General features: G+C 40.7%; 1 protein-coding gene across 2 annotated transcripts in view; it reads right to left on the bottom strand.

The window, feature by feature from the left end:
• CNTN5 (contactin 5) overlaps window positions 1–24,983 on the bottom strand; it is a 968,120-nt gene that overhangs the window by 268,816 nt on the left and 674,321 nt on the right. For both annotated transcript variants that reach the window (XM_026651597.1, XM_026651598.1), the window contains exon 7: window positions 22,597–22,692. In XM_026651597.1, the coding sequence (XP_026507382.1) occupies window positions 22,597–22,692 (96 nt within the window). The remainder of the gene's footprint in view (window positions 1–22,596; window positions 22,693–24,983) is intronic.

Here is a 24,983-nt window from a genome sequence, read left to right as displayed (position 1 = left end):
CAAGTTTTAATTGAAAACACCTGTTACCAATTCAAATGGAAAACAATCAGTCTCAGTTAACTGTTACGGGTTAAAGGCAATTCATACCAACTGTAAAGTAGCCATCACTATGGCTCACTGTCTACTCACATAGAACAGAATCTACTTAATCAGCACCCTGACAGCACACCCACTTAATTATTAATTTATTAATTAGAGTGCTTGCCAGGGAACAGATTCAAGACAATCCATTTCAGTGACTTTAAGCAAATGGAACATTTAGACATTTAGACTTACTGGACATGCCTGGCATTGTGTCTGTAAGGCCTTTTTGAGTATGTCACTTGTAAAATGATGTCTGTTAGCAAAAAAATGAGTGATGCGTAAGCTGATAAGGGAACACAATAAAATAATTTCCTTTGAGCCTTTATCTAAATCTGAAACCAGTTAGGCTAGAGCACTTCTGACACTTCTGCATTCCAGCTAGGAAACAAAAGCACGAAACTAGACAGTGTTCGGTTTGCACATTTTCTTCTCACAAAGGTGTATTCCCACGAACATCAGTGTAGTTACTCCCGATTTACACCAACATAAGGGAAACTCTGCAACCACCCATTTCAAATACTCAAGGTATTTGAACTTTCAGGTGCTTATCCAAATTGACTTGAATTTTTAACCTGTCATGGATACATTTCCCACTGTAATGCTCTTTGTGCACTCTATGAAGCTCCTCTTTTTTATTATGGCTGGTAAATGAGGCAAACAACTTCTTAGTATAGTTTCAAATGTTCTGATGGTTTGGTGCATACAACTTAGTGACATTAGATGATATGGACTAAGCTCTGGAAAACTGAATTTCCACTGTAGGCTTTGGCAAAACACTCAACATACACATATGTGCTTCTGTACAGGAAAACTCTGTAGTACACTCAGGATCTGGGGAACTGGGACTGAGTCCTGGGCAACAGCAGCTAAGCCAGTCCTCTAGTCACTCCAACTCTAATTAATTACTCTAGACCAGACCTAGTTAAGATGAACTGTACCTAATTGATGGGCTGAGGAGACCTAAGAGGCTAATCAGGCCATTGGGCAGATGATACAAAAAGCACAGGAAGGACACGGGAAACGGACGAAGTAGAAAGACAGAGATTGTTCTTGCCTCAGAAGCTGAGTGCTCCATAGAACTGTAGGGGTGAAGCTATAGAGTGTATAGGGGTGATGAAAACCAACATTGTAAATAAACTATACTGGGTGTTTTACCAGCAAAAAAAGGTCTCTGAGCTATCTGTGGACTTGAGCAGAGGCAAGAGCAGGTGGGCCCTGCCACACAAACCAACAGTTTTAAGCTGACAGAACTAGATGGTCTTGCAGAAGTGATTTTACAAAAGGGTCTTAGGAGGACTACTGCAATTATCGGGAAATGGGTATACACATTGACATTGATCCATTGGACAAATCTCCCAGATTTCTAAATTTGCAGTCATGGTAGGATGGCTGGAAGATAAAGCAATGGCCTTCAAAACCTGGAGCCCTAGCTCGATGCCAGTTTGCAAGCCCACAGAAATTAAAATTTAGGATTCTTTTTTAACCTTGTGACTTCTGTTCAAAGTTTCTTGTATGTCCAGGTAGAACATACCTGTTTTCCTGAATGTACTAGTATAACCTATCACTGCAGTGATTTCAATGAAATGTTAAAAGATTACAGTAGCCAAAAAAGAGAGTGTGGGGGAGAATCAGTAGCTACAGCATTACATTTAAAAAAAGTTATAGGTTACTTTGTAGGTGCGACTTTTTATTTAAAACATAGGCCCACTAACATGCTCTTAAAATAATAACCAGGGAAAGATTTATGTTTTACCCAGCACCACAATCCTCATCCCTAGATCTAATTCTTCTGTATGGATACCTCACCCAGAATATTTTCACTTAGGGAATCCCACTATAACAAGGAAAGAAAGAAATTAGAAAGAATGCAAAAATCAGCTAAGATAATAGAAGGCTTGGCAAGTATGAGAAGAGTTTAAAGGAACTTTAGTTACACTGTTTTGAGAGAATAGAAAGGGATATCCAATAGCTCTATAAAATTACTGGAGAGGAAACAATACAAGGACTGGGAAGATATTTTTTGAGCCTGCCCAAGAATACATTATAAGTAATAATGACCTTTCACTAAGAAAGGGCAAGTTTACATTAGATATCTTAATAAGCAATTTAACAATGGAAAAGCTTGCCAAGAGAGACTGAAACACCATCCAATGGAAATTGTCAAGAAAAGATGGATAACACAATCAGTGGAATAGCATAAGGGACAACCTACACTAATAATATTACCTTCCTATTATGTAGTTCTTTGTGTCAGTAAATCTCAAGTACATTATAAAGGAGGTATCATCCCCCTTGTACACATGGATAAATTGAGGCATAGAAACATGTAACAACTAGTAGGTCAAAGCCAAGAACAGAAGCTCAATCCTAAACCACTGGGTGATCCATTAGGCCTGAATGCCTCCCCTTAGATGGAGGGGTTGGACTGTGTGACCTATGACATCCCTTTGGCCCTAACTTCTTTATTAACACTGCCATCTGCCACTTTCTCTCAGTTAATATCTTTTGTATGCCACTGGCAATGGTACAGGAGGACATACCTGTTGGTTTTCGAAGCTACTGAATGCTGCTCTTCACAAAACCTGTGTCTGCATTAGGAAAACTGGGACCTGTATTCACCACCAGTATGATTGCTCCTGTGGTAGCAATGGTGAAAGCTGTGGGGTAGGCAAAATGACCTCAGGCTTTTTTTTTTTTTTTTAAACACCCTGTCATCCAACACTGCTCTGCAGCTCGCTAGTTGGAACAACATCAAAAGCTGCAAGGTAAACAGGCCTCAGGCATTTTTAACACAAGGTCTAACTTAAATTAGAACAGGGTTAGATGACATGTTGGTAAAAAATGCCTGAAACCTGCCTTATTCTGCAGCTTCCACTTTTGCTGGCTTTAAATTCCAGGTCTATATTTTCTTACAATAAACATGGCCAAAAGTAATTTGCATCAGCTTTTATTCCTAACTTTCATTATATATCTGAGCGCTAGAGTTGTTACAGTGAATCGTTCTCTAAATTAGAACAAGCTTGTGGTCTGCTGTTAGAAAGAAAGAAAGAAAGAAAGAAAGAAAGAAGGAGAAAACAATGTGAACATCATTTTCTATTGTTTATCTTTTAGTATCAGACTGAATTTCAAACACATATGGGCATGAGCCCAAACTTGGGATCTAAATATTTACCAGCTTTGAATAGGTTCAGAATCTAAACCTCACTGCTGGCTAAAAGCTAAATAAGCAAAACTACAATTCTGGATCTAAATACACCATCCCCTAAATTCATGAGTGTCCTAACTTCATGATTGGATGCAACTTCTGCATCTCAAGCCATATTTGTTTGACAAAACACAATACTAAGACTGGGTAAATGGTATTCACATACTTCACTTTATTTATGTTTTCAGGAGGGAAGGGCAAGAAGTTTAGTTGAAATCTGAGGAAAGCTCTGAATGCTGCAATATGTAGGAGTGTAAATATACTAAGCTTATTTTTTTATTTTAATAGCCATCTATTTTATTTTTAATATGACACCTATATCAAACATGCAAAGATGATAGAGAACACTGCCTTGAAATTACAGTCTACAGCCAACACAAAACAAACGTTTATGTAGATACAATTCATCAACACACACACAGGAGTACACAAAATAAAAAAGACAGAAAAATTATGAATTATAAAAGGCAGCTCTAAATTGGCATTCTCCAGGGATACAAGGCTGAAGCAGTTGTCTGCCAGTAAGTCCTGTTATTTACAAAGTTTTGGTGTTAATGTGATTAAGTCACCATGGTGACAGTAGAACTGGCATTTCTTTTTATGAATGGCCACCTTTGTTTACAGAAATCTCTCCCAGGAGCTCTGTATCTGTTTTCAGAAGGTCATTTGGAAAAGCTTTCAAAATGCCCCATTTATTTCTATGTTTTATCACATTATTTAATGCATCATGTGAGTGAAAATCTGGGTCACTTAGTGATGAAGTAGTGAAAAGAGCAGATCTATCTTCTGCTAAGAAATTTCTGAGGTGAAATTTTGTTTACAATCATATCTTTAAATGATTTTAGTAGCTCCATTTTCTCTCTGCTTCACAACAGTAATTCCTGACCTGTCACTATTTGACATCTTTCCCATAATGGATAATGCCTGAGATGTAACAAATCAGCATATTTGGTGCTGTAACATCATGTTTAGACTATCATCTTTCTGAGGAAGCAATTTTGGTTCTGTGACAATGTAAAAAACATAATGTTGTCAAGGTGGGTCAGAAATAGATAAAATCAATTGAGCTACCCACTCCTACGATTGGAAACACCTGAATATTCTCAGGTTTGTCTGATGGCTTTTCTCATGGGAAATTCTATTTTTACCATAGAAATCATTATATGGAGATATACACCTATCTCCTAGAACTGGAAGGGACCCTAAAAGGTCATTGAGTCCAGCCCCCTGCTTTCACTAGCAGGACCAAGTACTGATTTTGCCCCAGATTCCTAAGTGGCTCCCTCAAGGATTGAACTCACAACCCTGGGTTTAACAGGCCAATGCTCAAACCACTGAGCTATCCCTCCCCCAAATTTGGGATATCCTTTGCTTTACTCCTTTAACTACATCAGGCGTATGACGCAGTAAATGTCATATATATGTGAAATAACTACTGAAAGTCACTTGCACATGGATCCTAAGCATGTAGTAAATATGATGATTAAATTATCACTTTTCCATTCTGTAAAGGTAAAACATTCACATGCAACCCTAAATATATTTTCCAAAGAACTATTATTTTACTGTGATTGGGCTTTTATACCAATGACACAAAAAATCCAATATCCTCTTAGTTGTGTCATCACATCTTGATGCACTGGCATATTCGGACATAACTCCTCAAACATCCAAATGGATGAATATATTCTTCTTCAAAACACATGGATTTTCACTGATTATCACAATTCCACAAGATGGCAGTACCCGATGAACAAAGGGGACTGATCCCAGATAATGGCCAAAATCAGAAACAATCTGGGAGCTTTATCAATTCTGCAGCAGTTGTTTGTTTTTAGACATTCTGCATGGAGAGTGGCATTTACAATTTACAGCTGCAGACAATGTAGTGAGGCTCTTCAGATGTTAACACTCCCTTAACATTCAACAATGAACAGTATCTAAGCAAAACAAACAAGCATGAAAGCAAGTAAGCACTGAAATCCTTATTTTACCCAAAGCCTAGTTTTAAACTCTAGCATCAAACTCTCTATTCAACCATGCCATGCACCAATCACAGACCAAGAATGCAATAAGCTACAGTCTTTAGCTATTGAGCACACTTCACATCCATGGAGTGGAAGGACTCCTATCAATGATGACAGTAGGCCTTTCCCCTGTCCTCCCACTGTAATCCAATTAATAATATTTGGTGCATTTCTTTGTGCTACTATGGCTTATTACCAAACCTCATTAATCCTCCATGCAAATCTTTAATGAAGGCAATTTATTTGTTGCATCGCGATGCACCCACATAGAACCAACAGATATTGTCTATTTATCAACTAGCAATGAAATTGCTTCCTTTCTGCTCTGGGGGTTCTGTATCTATTGCTCACCTGCCTGAACAGAATTCCACCAAACATGTATTTGTCTTTGTTCAGGTTTAATTACTGTGATAAATCTTCAAACATTTGCTTTCCTGTAACCATTCACACAGCCATTAAGGTTTAGCAGATGACCTACGGAAGTTTTTCTCTCACCAGTTTCTATCAGTTTATGAAAGCTGGTGAACCGCGTTTTTCTATTTGGCATATGAAAACTGGTAGCTAATTAAGAACACTCGAATCCTGGAAACACTTGATCCCATGTGTAGAGTTGCTTCTACTAGGACTAAATAGAAAACAAGATTTCTGTTTCACACACACACAAAAAACAAACAAAAACAAACCCAGAGCTTTCAACATTTGTTTTCATTCTGCATTGGAAGGAAAAACAGACCTTACCAAAAATTGTGGGGAGGGAGGAAGAATGAGAAAAAGAGAGACAGATACCCACTTCCGAACAGACAACAGCCCAATGGTTAGGGTTGTGGAAGCAGAGAAAGAACTGACAGAAAGGAACTGCAATGCATGACAGTTAGTTAGCAAGAGTCAGGCTAACTGTAACCCTGATAACGCGAGATTTGTAGAAGCAAGGATTGTGTGAGGCGGGTGAGAAAGAACTGTGTGAGAAGTTATTGTGACCTTGTATAGATAAGGTGTAGAAGACCTTGTGTAGATAAGGTATAGAAAATATTGTATGTTGGCAAGAGTCAAAACAAGTAAGGAATTAAGATATCAAGATGGCCTATGTATAACAAAATGCAGCTGTCCCTCATTATTTCTGTAATGAAAGGTATAAATGCTTGCTGTAATTAGTTACCAGGGGGAGACCTGCTTAGCTCTCTCCCTCTGCACAATTGTGAGAGTTAATAAAGCATCTGACTTGCTGTACCCAAACAAAAAGTGAGAACTCAGTTTTTCTCCGACAGGGTATTTGTGGGGGATATGGGAAACTCAGGTTCAAGTCTCTGTTCTGCCTGCATCACAGCAGGGACTTAAATCTGTGTCTCCCACATCCCAGCTCAGTACCCTAATTGTCTTGCTGTTATGGGGTGGTCCATCCTGGCCCTGAAAAGCCCTGATGAAATGTTCATCAAAACTGATGTTTCTGCAAAAAGCTTTGATTGGCAATTCAGCATTTTTGTGGAAAGATTCCTGACCAGCTCTACTTGCTTCCCATTCAAACATACTGACTTCAGAGGGACTACACATCATGGGTAGGTAAATGCATGAGAGTGTTGGCCCGAGTGGGTACTTGATTACTAAGACTGTATGTCTGACTATGATTTTCATTTTTTTAAACTAAAAAAGTCATACTCCTTGTAACCCTTTTCTTTAGATCAAGATATGTTTAGATATGTCAAGAGATCTATAACATCATGTAATTCAGAAACATATAAATACTTCATCAGATTTAGACTACCACCATTTTCTATTTAGTGCTGTCTTTATATGCTTTGAAACTATTAATGGCAGTTATTTAATATCTTTTAAATGGGAAAAATATTGTGTGCCATGAACTTTTCTTCTTGTTATACTAAAAAATTATCACTGTTCATATTTTTTTCCTTGATTTTTTTTTTGTTTTTGCTATGATAAGACCACCAACCTTAAATTACTAATTAACTAACTATCTTCTTCATCATAATAACCACCTATCTCTCAGGGGCACCAAAGAAGTTATTTAATGTTTGTAAAGTCCTCTGAAAAATATACATATCTGCATGAGTGCAAAATATAATTATTAGTACCTGGGTTGAATGTTTCAGCACCCTGGCAAAACCTTCAGTATCAGATAACATATTTTTCTCTTATCCTCTGCTTTGCTTTTTTCCTTTCACTCATCACTTCTCTGTACCTCAGCCTCTGCTTCTATACTTAACATTTCTGTGGTTTCAATTTCCCCATTTTCCTAGTCTCTCCGTTCCCCTTCCCACTCTGCTTCTTCATATTTTAGTCTCCTGCAGCGATGATCACAGTGAAAAGTCATACTCCACAGTCTTACATGTTGTATACCCAGCACAATGTTGTATAATATGGGAGCATAACACTTCAACCACCACAAAGGTGCCAGCAGATTGATATATTTCAATGGTGTAATGCTCAAAAGAGTGAGAAGCCTAAACATGAACTAAAAAGACAATGAAAACAGAGGCACAGAAGACAGCCATGACAGGTTGAATTCCAGCACAAAAGACGCTGGATCATGCCTGAGAAATATCCAAATGCAAGAAACAACATCACGTAACCCTAGTACACTAACAATACCTAGCTCTTCTACAGCATTTTTCATCTTTAGATCTCAAAGTGAGATCAGTATCAAATGGGGAAATTGAGAAACACAGAAGGAAGTGATTTGCTGAGGATCACACTGGAAGCCAGTGACTGAATGTGGAGCCTAATCCACTAGGCAATATTGCCCCCGTAAGTGCCCTAGAATGTGTTTCCATTTCCCTTGTTTCTATAACCACCAAAAGTATATGGCCTTCCACTCCTTGTGGAGCTGTATGGATGTACAACTAGGATGGTGGGATGTTGTGAGTAGTCTCCCTTGCCCACATTTATATTCCCATTATAAATCTGATCCCCGAATCCTGAAGCAAAAATAGGACTATAAACCACTGTGCACAGTGGTAATGCTTATAACCAGAAAAATCCACAGCTGTTCAGGATGGAAAAGGCCTATTAGATCATCTTGTCCAATTCCTGTATGGTGTTTTTTTCTAGTTTTGAATAATTCAAACAATGAGGCTTCCTTCCACCACTTCCTTTTGAAGACAGTCATATGTGAACATATGCACTGGACAATAATATGAAAGTAAATTTTAGGCCTCCAAAAGACAGCCTTTGAGTTTCCAAAAAAATGACAGTAGCTCTTTATAACAATTACTAAAGATATTTTAAAGACCCAGTGGGGTGGGAAGGAAGATACCTATCAGAAGTTAGTAATCTGCCTCACAATGCCAATATTGCTGTTCAGCCATATGTAATCAATAACATCACCAGCAGTATTTGACAGTGCAAAACCAGCCCTCATCTGATTTTACATATACATAATATACAGCTCTGTCCCTGTTATCAATGTACATTGTGCTGAGCTACTGGAAACCCAGTGAAATGCTTCCATCCATCTTTCACTTGTCACATAACGGTTATTTAGAGATAATACATAGACTTCTGTTGTCTTACTTCCCGCCTAGGGCACTGTCTCATGATTATAATCTGTCCACTCAACCCTTTAGTAACAGCAGTCAAAGTGACACCTGATGTGTCACACTGTTTATATATCACACAGAAAAAAGAGATGCTTTGCCAACTCTCTCTCTCTTTTTTTTTTTTGGTTCTAAAAGAAACATTGATATTAATGTAATGCTAACCACAAGCCATTCTGTTCCCTCCTGGATTGAGCACTTGTGTAGCCTTGAGAACATGGATTCAGATTTTCAAGGCCAAACTCATTTTAGAGTTGAAGGATGGGCTCATGGTGAAGTCACTATACTGGCTCTCTGGAGATGTGAGTTCAACTCTTGGCGCTGCCGGAGACTTCCTGTGTGACTTTTGGGCAGTCTCTTAATCTCTATATGGTATTGTAAAACAGTGATAATAGTTTTCTTCCTACCACTTGCCTGCATTGGGACTGTAAACTGTCCAGGGCTGAGAGTATGACCTATTATGTGTGTATGGAGCACAACAGACTTGGGTTCAATTCCCTCTGCCACAGATTTACAGTGTCACCTTGAGCAACTCACTTAGGCCAAGATTTTCAAAAGTGATCAGTGATTTTTGTAGATGGTGGGCACTTGACAGTTTCTAAAAATTAGGTAGCTTAATGGAGTCTCAAACTGGGAACCACAAAACCGAGGCACCTAAAATTAGAGCTGCTCAGAATTTGTTTTTACCAAGATATATTTCCAATAAAATTTCAATTTGAAAAAAAAAAAAAAACCTAAAAAACAGTGAAGTGGTTTTTTTTAAAATGTCAAAACATCCCATTATTGTCAGAATAAAAATGTCCAATTTTGGTCTCAAAATGATTTTTCAAAATGAAATTCACTATTTCATATAAAAATATTTCAAAGGGTAAAAAAGTCAAAATTGGAAAACAATGTTTTGATCAACCCCAAATTAATTGTTTTTGGAATTTTGTTTTATGAGAAATTTTGAAATTGTTTGTTATTGTTCAGTTTTGGAATGAAAAAAGTTGAAATTGCAGAATTTTCCACAAAACAGAAAATCTTATTCTCATCTAGCTCCACCTAATATTACTTGTCAATTTTGAAAATGTTGGCCTTAGTCTCTGTGCCTTAGTGTGCCATCTGCAAAATGGGGTTACAGTACTTCTCCACCTCTCATGGATATTGGAAGGTTTATGGTAACTGGGGCCTTATAAGCACCTCAAATAGACAAACAATCTCAGCTGGAATCTTTAAGTGTTACAATATCATAAATAATATTAATATATTTTTCAAATTTCCCCGTGTGTGTTCAAATTAGGATAGTCCCGTGTATCTTGATATATACACACATGCACAAACCCCAGTTTGCTTACACACTTGGATAGAGTGTGTGTGCTAGTACAGGGGTTCTCAACCTTTTTCTTTCTGAGCCTCCCCTCACCCCCCCACAAAACCCTATGAAAACTCCACGGCCCATCTGTGCCACAACAACTGGTTTTCTGCATATAAAAAACAGGGCTGGCGTTAGTGGGTGGCAAGCAGGACAATTGCCTGGGGTCCTATGCCACAAGGGCCCCTGCGAAGCCAAGTTGCTCAAGCTTCGGCTTCAGCCACAGGTGGTGGGGCTCAGGGCCCCAAGCTTCAGCCCATGTCATGGGGCTTTGTCTTTCTGCCCTGGGCCCCAGTGAGTCTAATGCTGGCCCTGCTTGGCGGCCCCCCAGAAATCTGCTCGCAGCCCCCCAGGAGGCCCCAGGACACCTGGTTGAGAACCACTGTGCTAGTCGAGCATCCCTGCCTTTGCAAATCTGGGCCATTGTACTGTATATGGAAGTGAACAGCCACTTTACCAGGACATGCTTTGAATTTGCAAAAGTACCCATAACAACAAGTAAATGAATTTTTTCATTCAAAACCTATTTTTGGTAAAAAAAAAAAAAATTAAGATTTGGTGACACCAAAAGATTTTGTGACTTTGAGTTGATTTTTGCCAAATTGTTCATTTTAGAAGACATAAACAAAAACAAAACAAAATTCTAAAAACCTAACATTTCAATGTTTTGGTTTGAAATAATTTTCTTTTACCCAAAATGTCCTTTAATTTGTAAAAAAATAACCCCAAAACATTTTAAAATGGTTGAAATCAAAATGAAACATGTTGTCAAAATAAAATGTTTTGTTTGACCTATAACAATTTTTTAAACTTTTCAAAACTGCCAACAAACTGAAAAATCCATTAGTTGCCTAGATCTACCCAAGAGTCAAACAGCGTATATGCTATATATTCTCAACCTTTTGGTTGTGACCTATGATCCTTGAAATGCACTCAAGGATAGACACCCCTTCCGGGTATCCCTCATGCCATGTTATATGTCACAGCTGCTGCTTGCATTCTTGTTCTTCCTGTCCATTCTCCCTCTCAAACCTTTTCTGTGTCTCTTCTCCTTCTTTCTCAACTTACTCTCCTTTCCTTTTTAGTTTTTATATTTTTGCCCTCTCCCTTTCTTCTAGTCACCAGAAGACAGTGGATGAAAAACTCGGTCCCATTGAAGTCAATAAGAATTTTGCCAGTGACTTCAGTGGGGCCAGAATTTCACTCAATATGTTCCCGCAGGGTGGGAAAGTTCACTGTTTCTGTATTCCTGGGCCACGTAATCTCTTGTGACTGAGCTGAGTGCAGTGGAAGTAGAGCAGAGTTAGCTAACTGGTCCTGCTAACATGAATTTGTCCTGTGGTTATCTGTATTCTGGGCTGCAGCAGGACTAGCCCTTTATTGCTAGTTCACCACCTCGTTCCTTTCACATTACTCCATTCTCCTACCCCATTTCTTCACAGTCTAAGCTCTAATTATCATTGCAAAAGAAAAATAATCTCATCAAAATGATATTTTAATACATCTGATAAACAAATGAAATTTTCTTTGCTGTAAGATAACAGCAGCACCACAACGGGAATTTTATTAGCTTGCTAATGAAGTTCTCTAACATTATTTTAACTAAGTTGGAACATAGCATGAGAGCAGAGAAGATAAAAACGGGCAAGAAAATTATCTGCATCATGAATATTATTAATTGTTGCATTGTCAAAAACAACCTACACTGGCATGGTGATCAAAAGGAGGTGGGTAACACCCACCACTCTTTGTTATTGCCATGGAAAACATCTTTTATTGTCAGTAGTGCAGGTCTGGCCGTAATCCTTTGGACTTGAATCTGAATATTAAAAGACATAGCTATCCAGCTTCACCCCAGCCATGCTGAGTTACACCTCTATCACAAATTCAATCTCTCTCTCTTTGTTCAATCCCAGCAATCGTCTTTAAATCATTTATTGTTAAAGTCTCACAATCTCCATCCTATCAGACTTGTCTCAGTTACTATTGTATTGTACAAGGCAGCCCTGGCTGAACTAATGAAAGGTGGAATTTAAGTAGATTTAAAAAAAAAATAAAAACATACCCAAGCCCCACCCCCCTCTGTACTGATCTGAAAAGGCCACGCAATCTATGTCTAGAGATCTATGGCCCACCCAGCACTGTGGCTTTTAGCCTTACAACATGCCCGGGAGGTATGGAATTATTAACCTCATTATACAGGGATCTTGTACAAGAAGTCCATAACTGAGCTGGGAATTGAGCCCAGTCTCCTGAGTGCCTTCAAAAAATGCCTGAGTAGAGTCCTACTCACTAGGTCAAGCTTCCTACCACCACCACATCTCTCCTTAATACCCACTATGCCACAATGCCTATAGAAAGGAATCAGTCAATCACTGTGAGGTTGAGGTTGGTTGTCAATTATATTACATTTCTAAAGAATCCTATTGGTGTCATTCCTGTTAAATCCTATAAAATTATTCCACAAGGGTAGAGAAACATGCAGAGAAAGAAGACTCTGAAGTATTAAAAATAAATAATTTATCACCTCCTCCCCCACCCTTATCTTACACTTCCTCTTGTTCCAGCTATCTTATCAGCATTATATTTGTGGCTTCTTCTCCTTAGCTATATTGATTTACTCTCTCTTTCCTCTTATACTTTTCCATAGTATGCACTAGAGAGGCTGCCTAGGATTAATTAATTTTTCCCCCATACCATGGACTGTTAAACTGAAAAATCTTTAACTGACATGTTTTTGAGATTATATTGTCCCGTTTTAGCACAGCAACAGAGCTGAATGGTAACAGATAGTTAGCAATAAAAATATGGAGTTTGGGTCAATTTGTTCCTTTTGTAAAAATTCTTACATCACTTAACTATTATGTAATGCATATATTCCCACTATTGAATCAAGGTTGGAAAGATTTTAAAACATCAAATAGCTTGTAACATGAAAAGTTTCACAACATTATTGACTGGTTACCAACTTAAACTGGCAACTTTACTGTTATAGTACTTGTTACAGGAATAAATGTGATTGAATAAATATAGAATTCAATTTAAATCTGGCAGGATCATTCTGTCTAGTTTAATTACTGGGTTGAAGAGTTTCTGCTGGTTATATCTAATTTACAAAACACCATGATCCTAGGACATTTTAGTAACAGGTTAGTAATTTGTCCCTAGGGAAAAAGAGTTTTCCTATTACAGAAACTTTCCATCATTACTGTCCCATTTGTCAGAATCCAGACAAGTAGACACATATGGTAGATGCCTGAAAGGCAACAACACATGAGTTTGGGAGCAAAATTTTTCAATGCATTTTTTAATTAATTAATCTGTCTTGCTTTCTCCCTCTTTCCCTTAGTCTTTTCACTTATAATTCGATTCCCCTGAACTGGCAGCTAGTGTAATACTTGCTGACATTAGTGAGAGTGTGACACAGTAGCATATGTCCCTAAAGCAGAAACCTGTCAATGCTGCCCATGCACCCAGCATCATGTACCGGCTTAATTGAGCAAGGTCAGCCAGTTTTCCCTCTCTAGGTTCCATGCTTCCTGAGGGGAAAAATAGTTCCAATGAGTGTTCCACCAGATCTAAGGCCACTAAACTTTTGGTGATTGTTACAGCTTTTTTTTTTCTTGATGTAAGAGTTGTGGGGTGGTGATGAAACAACAAACAACTAACTCCTGGAGAAGTTTTGCAGAACACAGCAAACTACAAGTTCCTTGAGAGACTTTACTGAAAGTGGATCAATTGCGTATTTGTTTTCATTAATTTAACTTCCTTGTTCTCTTAGTTTATAGTGTTTATTTTAAACTTTCAAAATTATCTATGAAGGAAGTGTAAGTGAAAAAAAGTCATTTATTTATATTTATCTCATTCAAATATTGCTTAGGAGTCTGGGCATATTCTTATAATTAAAACATAATTAAAATCTAGTAAGCAAACACTGCCAACAAATTGGGTGTATCTAGATCAGTCCCCTGAATAATCATAATCTGCCACAGCTATATCCTATAGAAAATTCTAGAATCCCAAATAATTTAAATTTGACCACCACAAACACACACACTGCCTTCGCAAGACTGAGGAAACACAAACACAAAGAAATGCCCAAGGGAGATCAACAGCAAAATTACTGATCATGAATTGAGCAATGAAAGGGACGCAACAGAAGGAAAGATGATGCAACTAATCCTGTTAGCTGATTCCACAGTGAGGAACCTGGGCTGAAACATCAAGCTGGTGCCCAGATAAAGAACACAAATTGCAATGGTGCCTCCAGGGCGCCAAAATAAATGATGCCACAATAAGGACTCTGGACGCTTCCACTAACGGAAGACCACATGGGAACAAGCAAACATCACTAGTGAGCGAAGGTTCGATGTGATCAACGGTCACCCCAGGCCCTGTTCAAATTGAAGATGAGGGTGTCAGTGGAAATTTCAGAGATGCTTCTACTCAGTGGTGCAAGTGGAATCCATTTCTTACCGGTACGGCATGTGACCTCCTCACATTACCCTCCACGTGACTCCTCCCCACCTTGCCCCCCACCTTGCCCCACACTTTCCCCGTCCCCTCCCCATGATCCACTCCCCCTTACCCAGGGAGTGGGGGGGCTCTGTCCTCCTCCTGCTGCACCGGAGACTTCGGAACCACAGCAGCAAAAAGAGCAGAACGTGTGCCCGCAGCTCCTGTGGTGTGGCTGTACCACCCCAGCCCTTCCACACAGGGTCTCCTCTGTCTGTACAGCAGCTAGCCCCGCTGGAGGACAGGGCCTATGGGGGGGCAGGGCTGGGGTTGGTACAGCAGCCATGCTGGAGGAGCTGCTGCAGTGGGGCTGTCTGGTGGCCCCACATTCTGCTCCTTTCCCCGCTGCAGCGGGGAAAGGAGCAGAACACCGGCAGCTCCTCCGGACACTGTACCGCCTCCAGCCCTGCCCCCCGAGCCCTGATCTCCAGCAGGGCTGCTTCTGGGAGCCAGAGGAGATGCAGCTCTGTGGAAGGGCAGGGGGCGGGGCTGGGGGTTCTGCTCCTGTGGTTCTCCCAGGAACTGCAGCAGGGAAAGGAGCAGAACATGAGGCCACCGGGAGGCCCCATACCCACAGCTCCTCTGGCGCAGCTGCTGTACCGCCCCCAGCCCCGCCCCCAGTCCTGTCCTCCGGTGGGGCTGCAGTACAGATGGAGGAGACCCTGCATGGAAGGGCTGAAGGCGGTACAGCTGCGCCGGAGGAGCTGCCAGCATGGGGCCACCCCGCAGCACCTCGTTCTGCTCCTCCTGTATGTTTCTGGTACGCCATTACCAGCTATAAATATTTTGCTGGTACAGCATACCGAACCAGACCGCCCTACTTGCACCGCTGCTTCTACTAAGAAATGTGAGTGAGGAGAAAAGGTTGATACTGGAGACCAACTAATCAGGTTATGGGGAGAATTTCGATTCGGCTAGTTTGTTTTCTGTTTTAATATTAGCAAAACAATTAGAAAAAGAAGTTAACAGTTTAGAGCCAAAGCCTGTCCTGGCTGGAGCTAAAAGGACTCTGACAATTGCACCTTCTGCAGGAGTCCTGGTAGCTAGAGAAAGATTACATAGGGATGCCTGATGGATGTGCAGTGGTATACTTGCTACTGCTGCAAAGAGGCACTATACACATCACTAATGCATGCTGCTGGTACATTCTAGCCAGATCAGGGTCTGGATTCGTGCTCCACCTAGCCCATTCAGATGCAATGCATGGGCCAGGGGGTTTATGTGTGCTAGAGAGAGATCTTATGGTCAGGTCAGAATTGAAAACCTGCTACTGCTATGACCATAAGCGGTATAACCTGTACTGATCAACGCTGAGTGCTGGGCGGCAGTTAATTAACCCAGAAACCTCAGGAAGTGCCAATGACTTCGGGCTGATGAGCACCCGAGGAGGGTAGTGGAACCCTTGATGGAGGAAATGCCATCAAAAGGCGGATGAGCAAATTCACTAGTGTTCTTGCCCAACACATCCACATAGGGCAGATTGGGCCCTTCAGCTGTGGCAGATAACCAATCTAGGAGTGGAGCCACCTCGTTTGTATGGGAGAGGAAAGACTCATGACTTTGTCTATGTGCTGTTGTTCTCTCCTAGATGCAAGATCTGGTCTATAAGGTCTCCATAGTACAATTAATCATCCAGCATTAAAGCAATATAATAGCAGGAAGGAACTGGAAACAAAATTACAATCTAATACAGTAGGATCACATGCCTATGTCATAATACAATCAATATTCAGCAAGCAAGCTCAGAAATAGTATTGGTCTGGAGTGGTGAAGTTCAGAGCTAGTTAGCTTATAGGTAAAGATAGAGACTTGGACTCAGGAAACCCACGTTCAATTCCTTACTCAGCTGTGGACTTTGTGTGTGTGACCTTGAGCAAGTTAGTTAGTCTCTCTGTACCTCAGTTCCCCATCTGTAAACTGGGGATAATAATACTTTGCTACCTCGAAAGGGATATTGAAAGAATAAAGAGATTACAAAGGGGTCAAATACTATCATAATGGGGACTACGTAAGTACCAAATATTGTATTCCAGCCCTTCAGAGAAACAGGCCTGTTCCAAAAAGCTCATAACTGGGTATGAAAACCCCCAAAGTACAGCACAGCTGGATTTGATATTGCAGCTCTGGCCAATCTTCACTCAGTAGTTTCAATTTTAATGCAAACTTTATTTTCAAATCCATTTTGCGGAGTCTGAGCTGTTCTAAGAAGTTGTTTTCTGTGAATTTTCAAAGATCTGAATACAGAGCAGGTGAGTGCAATTTTCTTTTAATGTTATTTGAAGTGAATTTTTGTAGTTTATATGAGGTAGGGGCAGGGGTAATCATTTAGTACATATAAGAACTCAAGCTAAAACTCCCAGGCCTTAAGATAAAAAGGTTCTCATTTCCTTTTAGTGACTTGCCAGGTTAGCAAAACACTACGCAGACATCCAAAAGATGCATGGGAAGTACTACGACTGGCATTAATCATCTCCTGTGAAACATTTCCCATAGAAGCTACTGCCTTTGTAATATTGAAAGAAAAGCATAAAAAGATGCAGTTTATGGCACTGTTTCCAAATAGGGCAAAACTAGATTTGTCCTTTAGAAAAGATATAAAAGTTACAATTTAACATCTGTACAGCTGTTATGTGGAAAGACTGTAAAAACAGCATCCTTTGCAGACGGTAATATCCCTTTGAGGCAGGAAGAAGCATGCATCTGCTTTTCATGCTCACAGAATGTAGTACGTAAACACTGCTCTAATTTTAACAATGAGAATACTCATTCTCTATTAAGTAGATACTAAAAGCTTTGAATCAAAGCATTAAAAGGGCCAACTGAAAGCATTAATTCTGCGGGGGAAAATGTAAATAAGGATAAAATCTTCCATTCATTTTTAATCTCACTATAGTGAGCCTTGTAATTAACACGATTAAATGACGGAATAAAGACCCATATTTACATGCTTCAGAAAGTCACAATAAAGAACCATACTATTGTCCATAGAAAAAGCGCAGAAAAGGCCTCTTAAAATAGACTCACTGAACAAAGGCTGTCATTTGAGGAGGCTGAAATCGATGAGCATCTATCAGCAAGAGTTAACATAAGGGGGCACATGGAGGGAGAGGAACTAGTTTATCTAGGCAGGATGGCCACACCAGGTGAGGGAGCAATTGAATATTTCGAGTTAATTGTCAAAGCTGCTGAGGAGGGATAAACTGAAATGGTGTAGGGAGTCCTTTGAAAGAAGTAGGAAGTATTATTCTGGGAATGATAGACTCTTTTTAGGCTATCAGTAGATTTTTATCTCCAGAAGGAATGTATGTATCCAAAATCAGTTTCCGGATATTTTTTTCCATTTCAATATGTGGGGAAGGTACCCCTACAGAGAAAAACTCTTTCCCATCCTGATATCCTGGGAGAGGCTTGTTTAATTTTGCCATTCAGTGATCTCCTGTGGAAGAAATCAATACCTGAAAAATGGACTTCTTAATGCAAGTCAAAACTCAGCATCATTCTCCTCCCCTCCGACTTTGCTCAACGTCCCACATAGGTTTCTGGCGCTACAGTTGGTAAATTTATTTTAGATGGGTATTTTGTGCTCTTTTCATATGGAAATGATTTGGAATAAGAAACTGTACAACTAATCAAATGATTTATTTAAAAACATTTCATTTTCTTCATTTTTGTTTCTTTGGGGTTTTTTAATCATTATCATCATCCCTGGATAACGCATCAAAGCAAAAATACATTAATAACCACAAAACAGACCTATATGCATATGAAAACTACTCGGTGATGATATTGCAAAGCCCTCTGAAAAGAAATCTGTGTAGTATTTTTATCAATTGTTCAGCAGTCTTGTTTGGAGATTGGCAAGCAGTTGATAAAAGTATTCCCCACTGACTGGTGCCTTGCACAGTCGCTCAGACTTGTCTGAAGGAACTGGTATTCTGTGTGAATCAAGTGTGTGTTATTTAATCACACTTACTTTATCTCATATGTGAAAACAAGTTAAATTCATAAACCAGTATTTCTTTCATCCCTGTTCTTCACAGAGTCATTTGTGCCCTGCCACTACGATACCGTCACTGGCTTTGAAGATCCCAACTGTGCAATCCTTATTCATGCTGTGAGCAGTTACTCAAGTGAGCACTAATTTAAGGATGGAGGAGTAGGGCCTTGTTGTTGGAGGCATTGCTTAAGAGGCTGTGGGGAATGATTAGATTTGACATTCCGCCTCAGACCTTTGTCCTGAGATAAGAGCTGGAGTCTGTTGAGGGAGCTGTCCAGGAGGAATGACTTCAGTGGGACTATTTGTGAGAGTAAGTGATCGCCAAGGTGAATAAGGATTTCACAGTTGAGCCCATGGTGTTCATCCACCAAGGAATAAAGGTACGTCTACACTGCATCTGGGAGCAAGTTTCCCAGTGCAGGTGAATAGACCTGAACCAGCTCTGCTCAAGCTAGAGCACTGAAACAGCCGTGTAGCCAGGGGTTGCATGGGCAGCAGCTTAGCTAGCCTGAGTATATACCCAGGTGGTCTGGGTAGGTTTGTGCTCAGACCGCTAGCTCCCAGCTACAGTGTAGACATATGTAACCTAAGTAAAATAAAATATAACTCATGGTCATCTCATCTGAGACATTCACACATTCTATATATACTTTAAATAGCAGCCTCGGGTATAGGCGCCTCAGCTAATGGGCCACTTAAATAGCAATGTGACCCGTTATTCACCTACAGCTCTGTCTGCAAAGTGATTTTCAGTGAGCAAAATTTCTCTCCTCTAAAGACTATCACAGAAGACAATAGGCGTTGCAGATGCCTAATACCTCTGAAAATCAGACCTAATATACCTAAAGATGGGCATGCAAAAAAAGAGACTCCCAATATCAACATTTTTGACCCTCTTATCTACAAAGCTTTAAAATGTAGCTATGCTCTGAAAAGGGACTTTGTAACACTGGCATCATTGAGTTCCTTATTGATTGTCTCACACTGATTTCAATATCAAATTTGCTCACATTGCAAGTAAAAACTTGCTCTTTTCCAATGGCCAGTCTTGCAAACTCATGCTGGACCTGATGGGTCAGCTGGGTTCTTACCACCTTGCACATCATCACCATCATAAAGATTCTGCTGCATTACCTATTCTCGTTACTCCTGGGGGAATTCTGCGCCACTGTGTATGCACGGAATTCATGTCCCCCACAGATTTCTTTGCTTCCCCACAGAAAAATGACTTTCTGACAGGGAAGCAAAGGGAAGCTGCAAGAGCAGTCACTCCCTAACTGCGCAGGTACATCGTTTCAGGCACCCAGAGCAGCTGGCAGAGGGGTAAATCACTGCAGGGCTGGGGACACCCCAGCCTGTGTCTCTTACCCTGAGCCAAGATCAGCTGCTAGTCCCAGCTGGGCTGGAGGCAGGAGAGATGGAACTTCCTCTTCCCCTGCAAGGAGTGGCTGGGGCTGTGTCAGACCCACACTCAGAAACCTCCCCCAGCTGCAGGAAGCTCAGCATTCTGCCCTGCTTCCTGCCCCCATTGCTCCTCAGCTGTGGGGGGAGGGGGTCACTGTTTGGGGATCTGCTCCCCATCCACCCAACCCCTATGCATCTGGACCTCCTATACCCAGACATCCCCACCAAGCCTCACCCCATACATCCAGACACCCCCCACCCTCCATATCCAAACCCCACCCCACTGAACCTCAACCCCTGCATCTGGAGCCCCCCTGCACCCAGCCCCCCTGCCTTCAGACCCCCACACCTGCACCCAGACCACCCCCCATTGAGCTCCCTGCACTCTGATGAGTCTCATCCTCCTGCACCACTCTGAGCCCCCACATCCAGACCCCCATGCCGAACTAGCTGCACCCAGACCCCCACCTCACCAAGCCCCACTCCCCCAGCACCCAGATCCCTCTGCGGAGACCCCCACAGCCAAAACCCTCTGCTGATCCCCAACCACTTTCATCAAGAAGCCCCTGCAGAGTCCCATTACCCCTGCACCTGGAACCTCCCCACGAGACTCTGTGCATCCAGATCCCCCACACCTAGACCCCCCACTGAGCTGTCTGCACCCAGATTGTCCCACACAAAATCCTCTCACCCCACATCTGGATCCCCCCACACTGAGTCCCTCCACACTTGGATCCTGCCTGATTGAGCTTGCCTGCCCCACATCTGGTGCACCTGGCATAGAGGGGCAGGGCCCCAGGGTGTTTCTGGGGCAGGCCCAGGACTTGTGCTGTGTTAGTGTCAGATGCAGCCTCATCACTGTGTCTGTGCCCCTGAGTCTGTGGGGGGAGGAGAGGCTGCAGGATGATCTCCTACCTTCATACAGCCAGTGACCTGTGCTCCCCACTGCCATTCTGGAGCCTCTGCATTTATTTATTGATACAACTTGCAGAATTTTGCAGAATTTTAAAATATTGTGCACAGAATTTTTATTTTTTTGGTGCAGAATGCCCTCAGAAGTAACTCTTAACACCTGTGCCACTATTTTACCCTTCAGAAGATTTGGACAGGCGTAGCTGGAGGCATAATTCTTGGGAAAACATATGAAGGGCATGCGTTTGGGTAGCATATAGGAAGGTGAGGTGTTTTGTGAAGTGATAGATGGTAAAGAGTAGGGTGGTTATGAATGCAGCAATGACCAATTCCCTCTGTCCTTTCAGTCTCTGCCTGTATTGTGAAGCCAGACCCAGTACCTGTCTATGTGCTGGAATTGCCCCACTTCTGCCTATCTCCTTCTCCTCACTGAATTCTCACATGTAGTAGTGATGCCTCAGTACTGTGCAATAACATTGAATAAAAAGGAGCTAATTGCTTAGATACTATGGTGTCCTAGATTAGAAGAGACCATTAAAGGATATGAGCAACTGGGAGAATGGGCCCAGAAAAGAGCAGTGAGTTTTTGGAGGGGTGTAAGACAGATAGTTGGAAATCATCCCACAGTGCCATGGAATCCAACCCCTCCTGCAGCCCCTCCAACGAAAGAAAAAACACCACCAAAACAAAACAAAAAAATACCCTAACCAAACCCAAACCCTGTTCTATCAAATTAAACAGGATTGTCCTCCCTTTGGTTTAACCTCTCCTCTTCTTTCTACAACCTCTCTCAAGACCGCTATATGAACACAGAAGCAAATTTCCTCTAAACATGGAACTCAAGCCCAAGTAGGAAAAAGAACTATTCTACAGTGTCTATGGACAAGAAAGTTACTGAATTATCTAAAGTATCTCTAGGAATTACACCTGAATATACAGTGTGCAAATATCAGACTTTGTATAAAGAGTATTTACCCATCCACACACCCTCTGCAGGAGAATGAGTTTGAGAAGGAAAAACGTAACCAAACTGGCATTTCTAAGCTTTTGTTTGGAAAGTTTCAGATGGATCCGTTTCTTGGGATTTATGATTATTTCTGACTTCGAGCAATGATGCTGTTGTTCTGGAAACAAAGCTATGCAGCAAGGGAATGCAACCAAAATCATGGCTGTACTAGTCAAAACAAAATTCAATTTGTATTCAACAACTGTATCTCAGCAGTGACATTTGGAACAAAATTTTGAAGGCTTCTAAACTCTAAAAGAAATCACCTTCTGTGACCCGAAGGCAGCATATTACTCATTGGTGGTATGGAGATTATTGCTGTTATAGTCAACAGTAATGGTGGGAATAAGACAATCTTATCCCAGAAACCCTGCCTACTCAATGGCATTTACAGTATATGATCTTTAATTACTCCTTTGGTACTCCAAGAACTGTCAGCAGAACTGTGCATATTTCACCTTTAAAGTTTCAGTCAAACGTGTTCTAAAATAATGAGCAGACAGTAAAACAGAGCAGTATCAATACAAAATGCAGCCTACTGTACCTGGTGAATGAAGTGGAGGAGAGCACATCAGAACAACCCCTTGACCTTCTCGTACAGAGACTGCACTTCTCGTCCGGCCACTAAAATTTCCCAGATCTGTCAACATAACACAACATTTTAGTTGCATGGAAAGGGAAGTTAATTTTGCTACTAATGTGATTTACACTTTATTTCTTTTTACAATGCTGACAGTGCCTTATTTTCATTTCTTAATCTATGATAGGAGGGTCTTGAAAAATAAATCAATTTCTACTGCAAAGATTTTTACATTACTTTAACACTGTTTATTGCTCCTTACCATGCATGGATATGGTGTAAGTGGAAAAGTGTTAGGCAGTGTACCATTTATAACAGACATTTAATAGCTCTTTTATTTCTTTTTACCATTTCCTGTTTATTGATTTCCTTCACTGATAAGACTTTCATGCATAGAAAAAGAGAAATAAAGGTGAAGAGGCTGCCTTGTGTCTAATCTGCAGCCTATAGAGGGTTGTTAATGTGTCATTCAAAGAATATTGTGTGCAATACATTGTTATAAGTGGGGAGGAGAATCCGCTCTCATGGCTCTATAAGCAAATCTGCTACATAGCACATTTATTTTTAATACTCTTTCCCATATAGTTTCTCCAGTATCCAGGTCATAATCCAGTTTGGGGTAACTACATTTTGTCTCCCTAAATTTCTCCCAGCAACTGAAATTGTATTAGGTATATTTCACTTCCCCCAATAAACTTTTGAGTGAAGTTGCAGTGCCTTATGATGAGGAGAGCTGATTGAAACTCACTATTTCTGATTCATGGAAAATGTTAACATTTTAAATATTTTTTCTGTTAGAATCTGAATGATTTCAAAATATTTTGCAAAACAAACATCCTGTAAATTTTTGTCATTTTGGAAAAGTATTGTTTCATAAAATTTTGAAATTTTGCTTAGATTTTTTTTCATTTTATATTATTTTTTAACATTAATAGCACATAAGCAATAACGCATATTATGCACTACTATTGTGAGGCCATCATATAACATAGCTGAAATAGTCCATTAATTTTTATTTTATTGTTCATATTACAAAGGACAGCTGCTAGTACTGATTAGTACAGTTGTCAGTCAGGGTTAGTAATGATTGAAACATGTTATCTTCCTTTCTCGATCAATGTATCTCCTGTTTGTATCAAACTGTTTCATTACAAAACAAACAGAAATAAGGACAATAATATGAAAATAAAAAAAAACACAAAAAATCATAACATAAAATTTATAACACAATTTTGAAATTTGAAACAACTTTGAAATTTTCCAAAACAATTTTTTTCCAAAATGAAAGATATGTCATTCTGAAATATTTTTCTTTCATCAGAAATTTGGTTGAAATACAATTTCTTTAAAAAGTTTGGTTTTGTTGAAACAACTTTTTATGATGGAAAAACTGTTCTTATGAAAATTTTATGACTAGTTATGAATAGTTTATATTTATATACTGCCTTTCATCCAGAAGATCTGACTCCTCCTTGAATTATAGGGGCTTTAGAGCTGGCTCTAGAGACAAACTTAATGGTTATGCCCTCACTTGAATATTTACAGGGAAGTAACTATGGTAGATTTGTTGTCTTGGGGTCATATTAGAACCATTAGTCATTGTGGAGTCTTAAGTGACAAACATCCTATGTGTACCGTTATTTGCCTGTGGTTGATCTGGAGGCTATGAACATTCCTCTCTGATGTGGATCATGGCTAGACTACTGCAATATACTCTGCTTCAGGATACCCTCAGAGAGGACTCAGAAGCTTCCACTGCTGTAGAATGAAGTTCCTGAACATAGGAGTAGAATGAGCCAGAAGAAGTATTTATCATATGGGGCTCAATGATCTATTGAAGCACCTATTCACTGGGTATAGATCAGGGATCGGCAACGTTTGGCATGCGGCTCGCCGGGGTAAGCACCCTGGCGGGCCGGGCCAGTTTTATTTACCTGCTGACGTGGCAGGTTTGGCCAATCGCGGCCCCCACTGGCCGCGGTTTGCCGTCCTGGGCCAATGGGGGCGGCGGGAAGCCGCGGCCAGCACATCGCTCGCCCGCGCCGCTTCCCGCTGCCCCCATTGGCCCGGGACGGCGAACCGCGGCCAGCGGGGGCCACGATCGGCCAAACCTGCCACGCCAGCAGGTAAATAAAACTGGCCCGGCCCGCCAGGGTGCTTACCCTGGCGAGCTGCGTGCCAAACGTTGCCGACCCCGGTATAGATCAAGGTATTGGCTATTATCAAAGTGTGACCTAACAAGGGAGGTGGATTGCAGGGAGTTCTCCATCAGGTGCTCCATAGACTCCTAGACTTTAAGGCCAGAAGGGACTGTGATGATCATCTAGTGCCAGAGGTAAGCAATTACTTTT

The sequence above is a fragment of the Terrapene carolina genome, unplaced genomic scaffold, assembly GCF_002925995.2.
Source record: "Terrapene carolina triunguis isolate 2854851 unplaced genomic scaffold, T_m_triunguis-2.0 Scaffold97, whole genome shotgun sequence".
NCBI classification, from domain to species: domain Eukaryota; kingdom Metazoa; phylum Chordata; order Testudines; family Emydidae; genus Terrapene; species Terrapene triunguis.
Note: the sequence above shows the minus strand (reverse complement) of the source record. Positions and strands in the feature narration are given on the sequence as shown.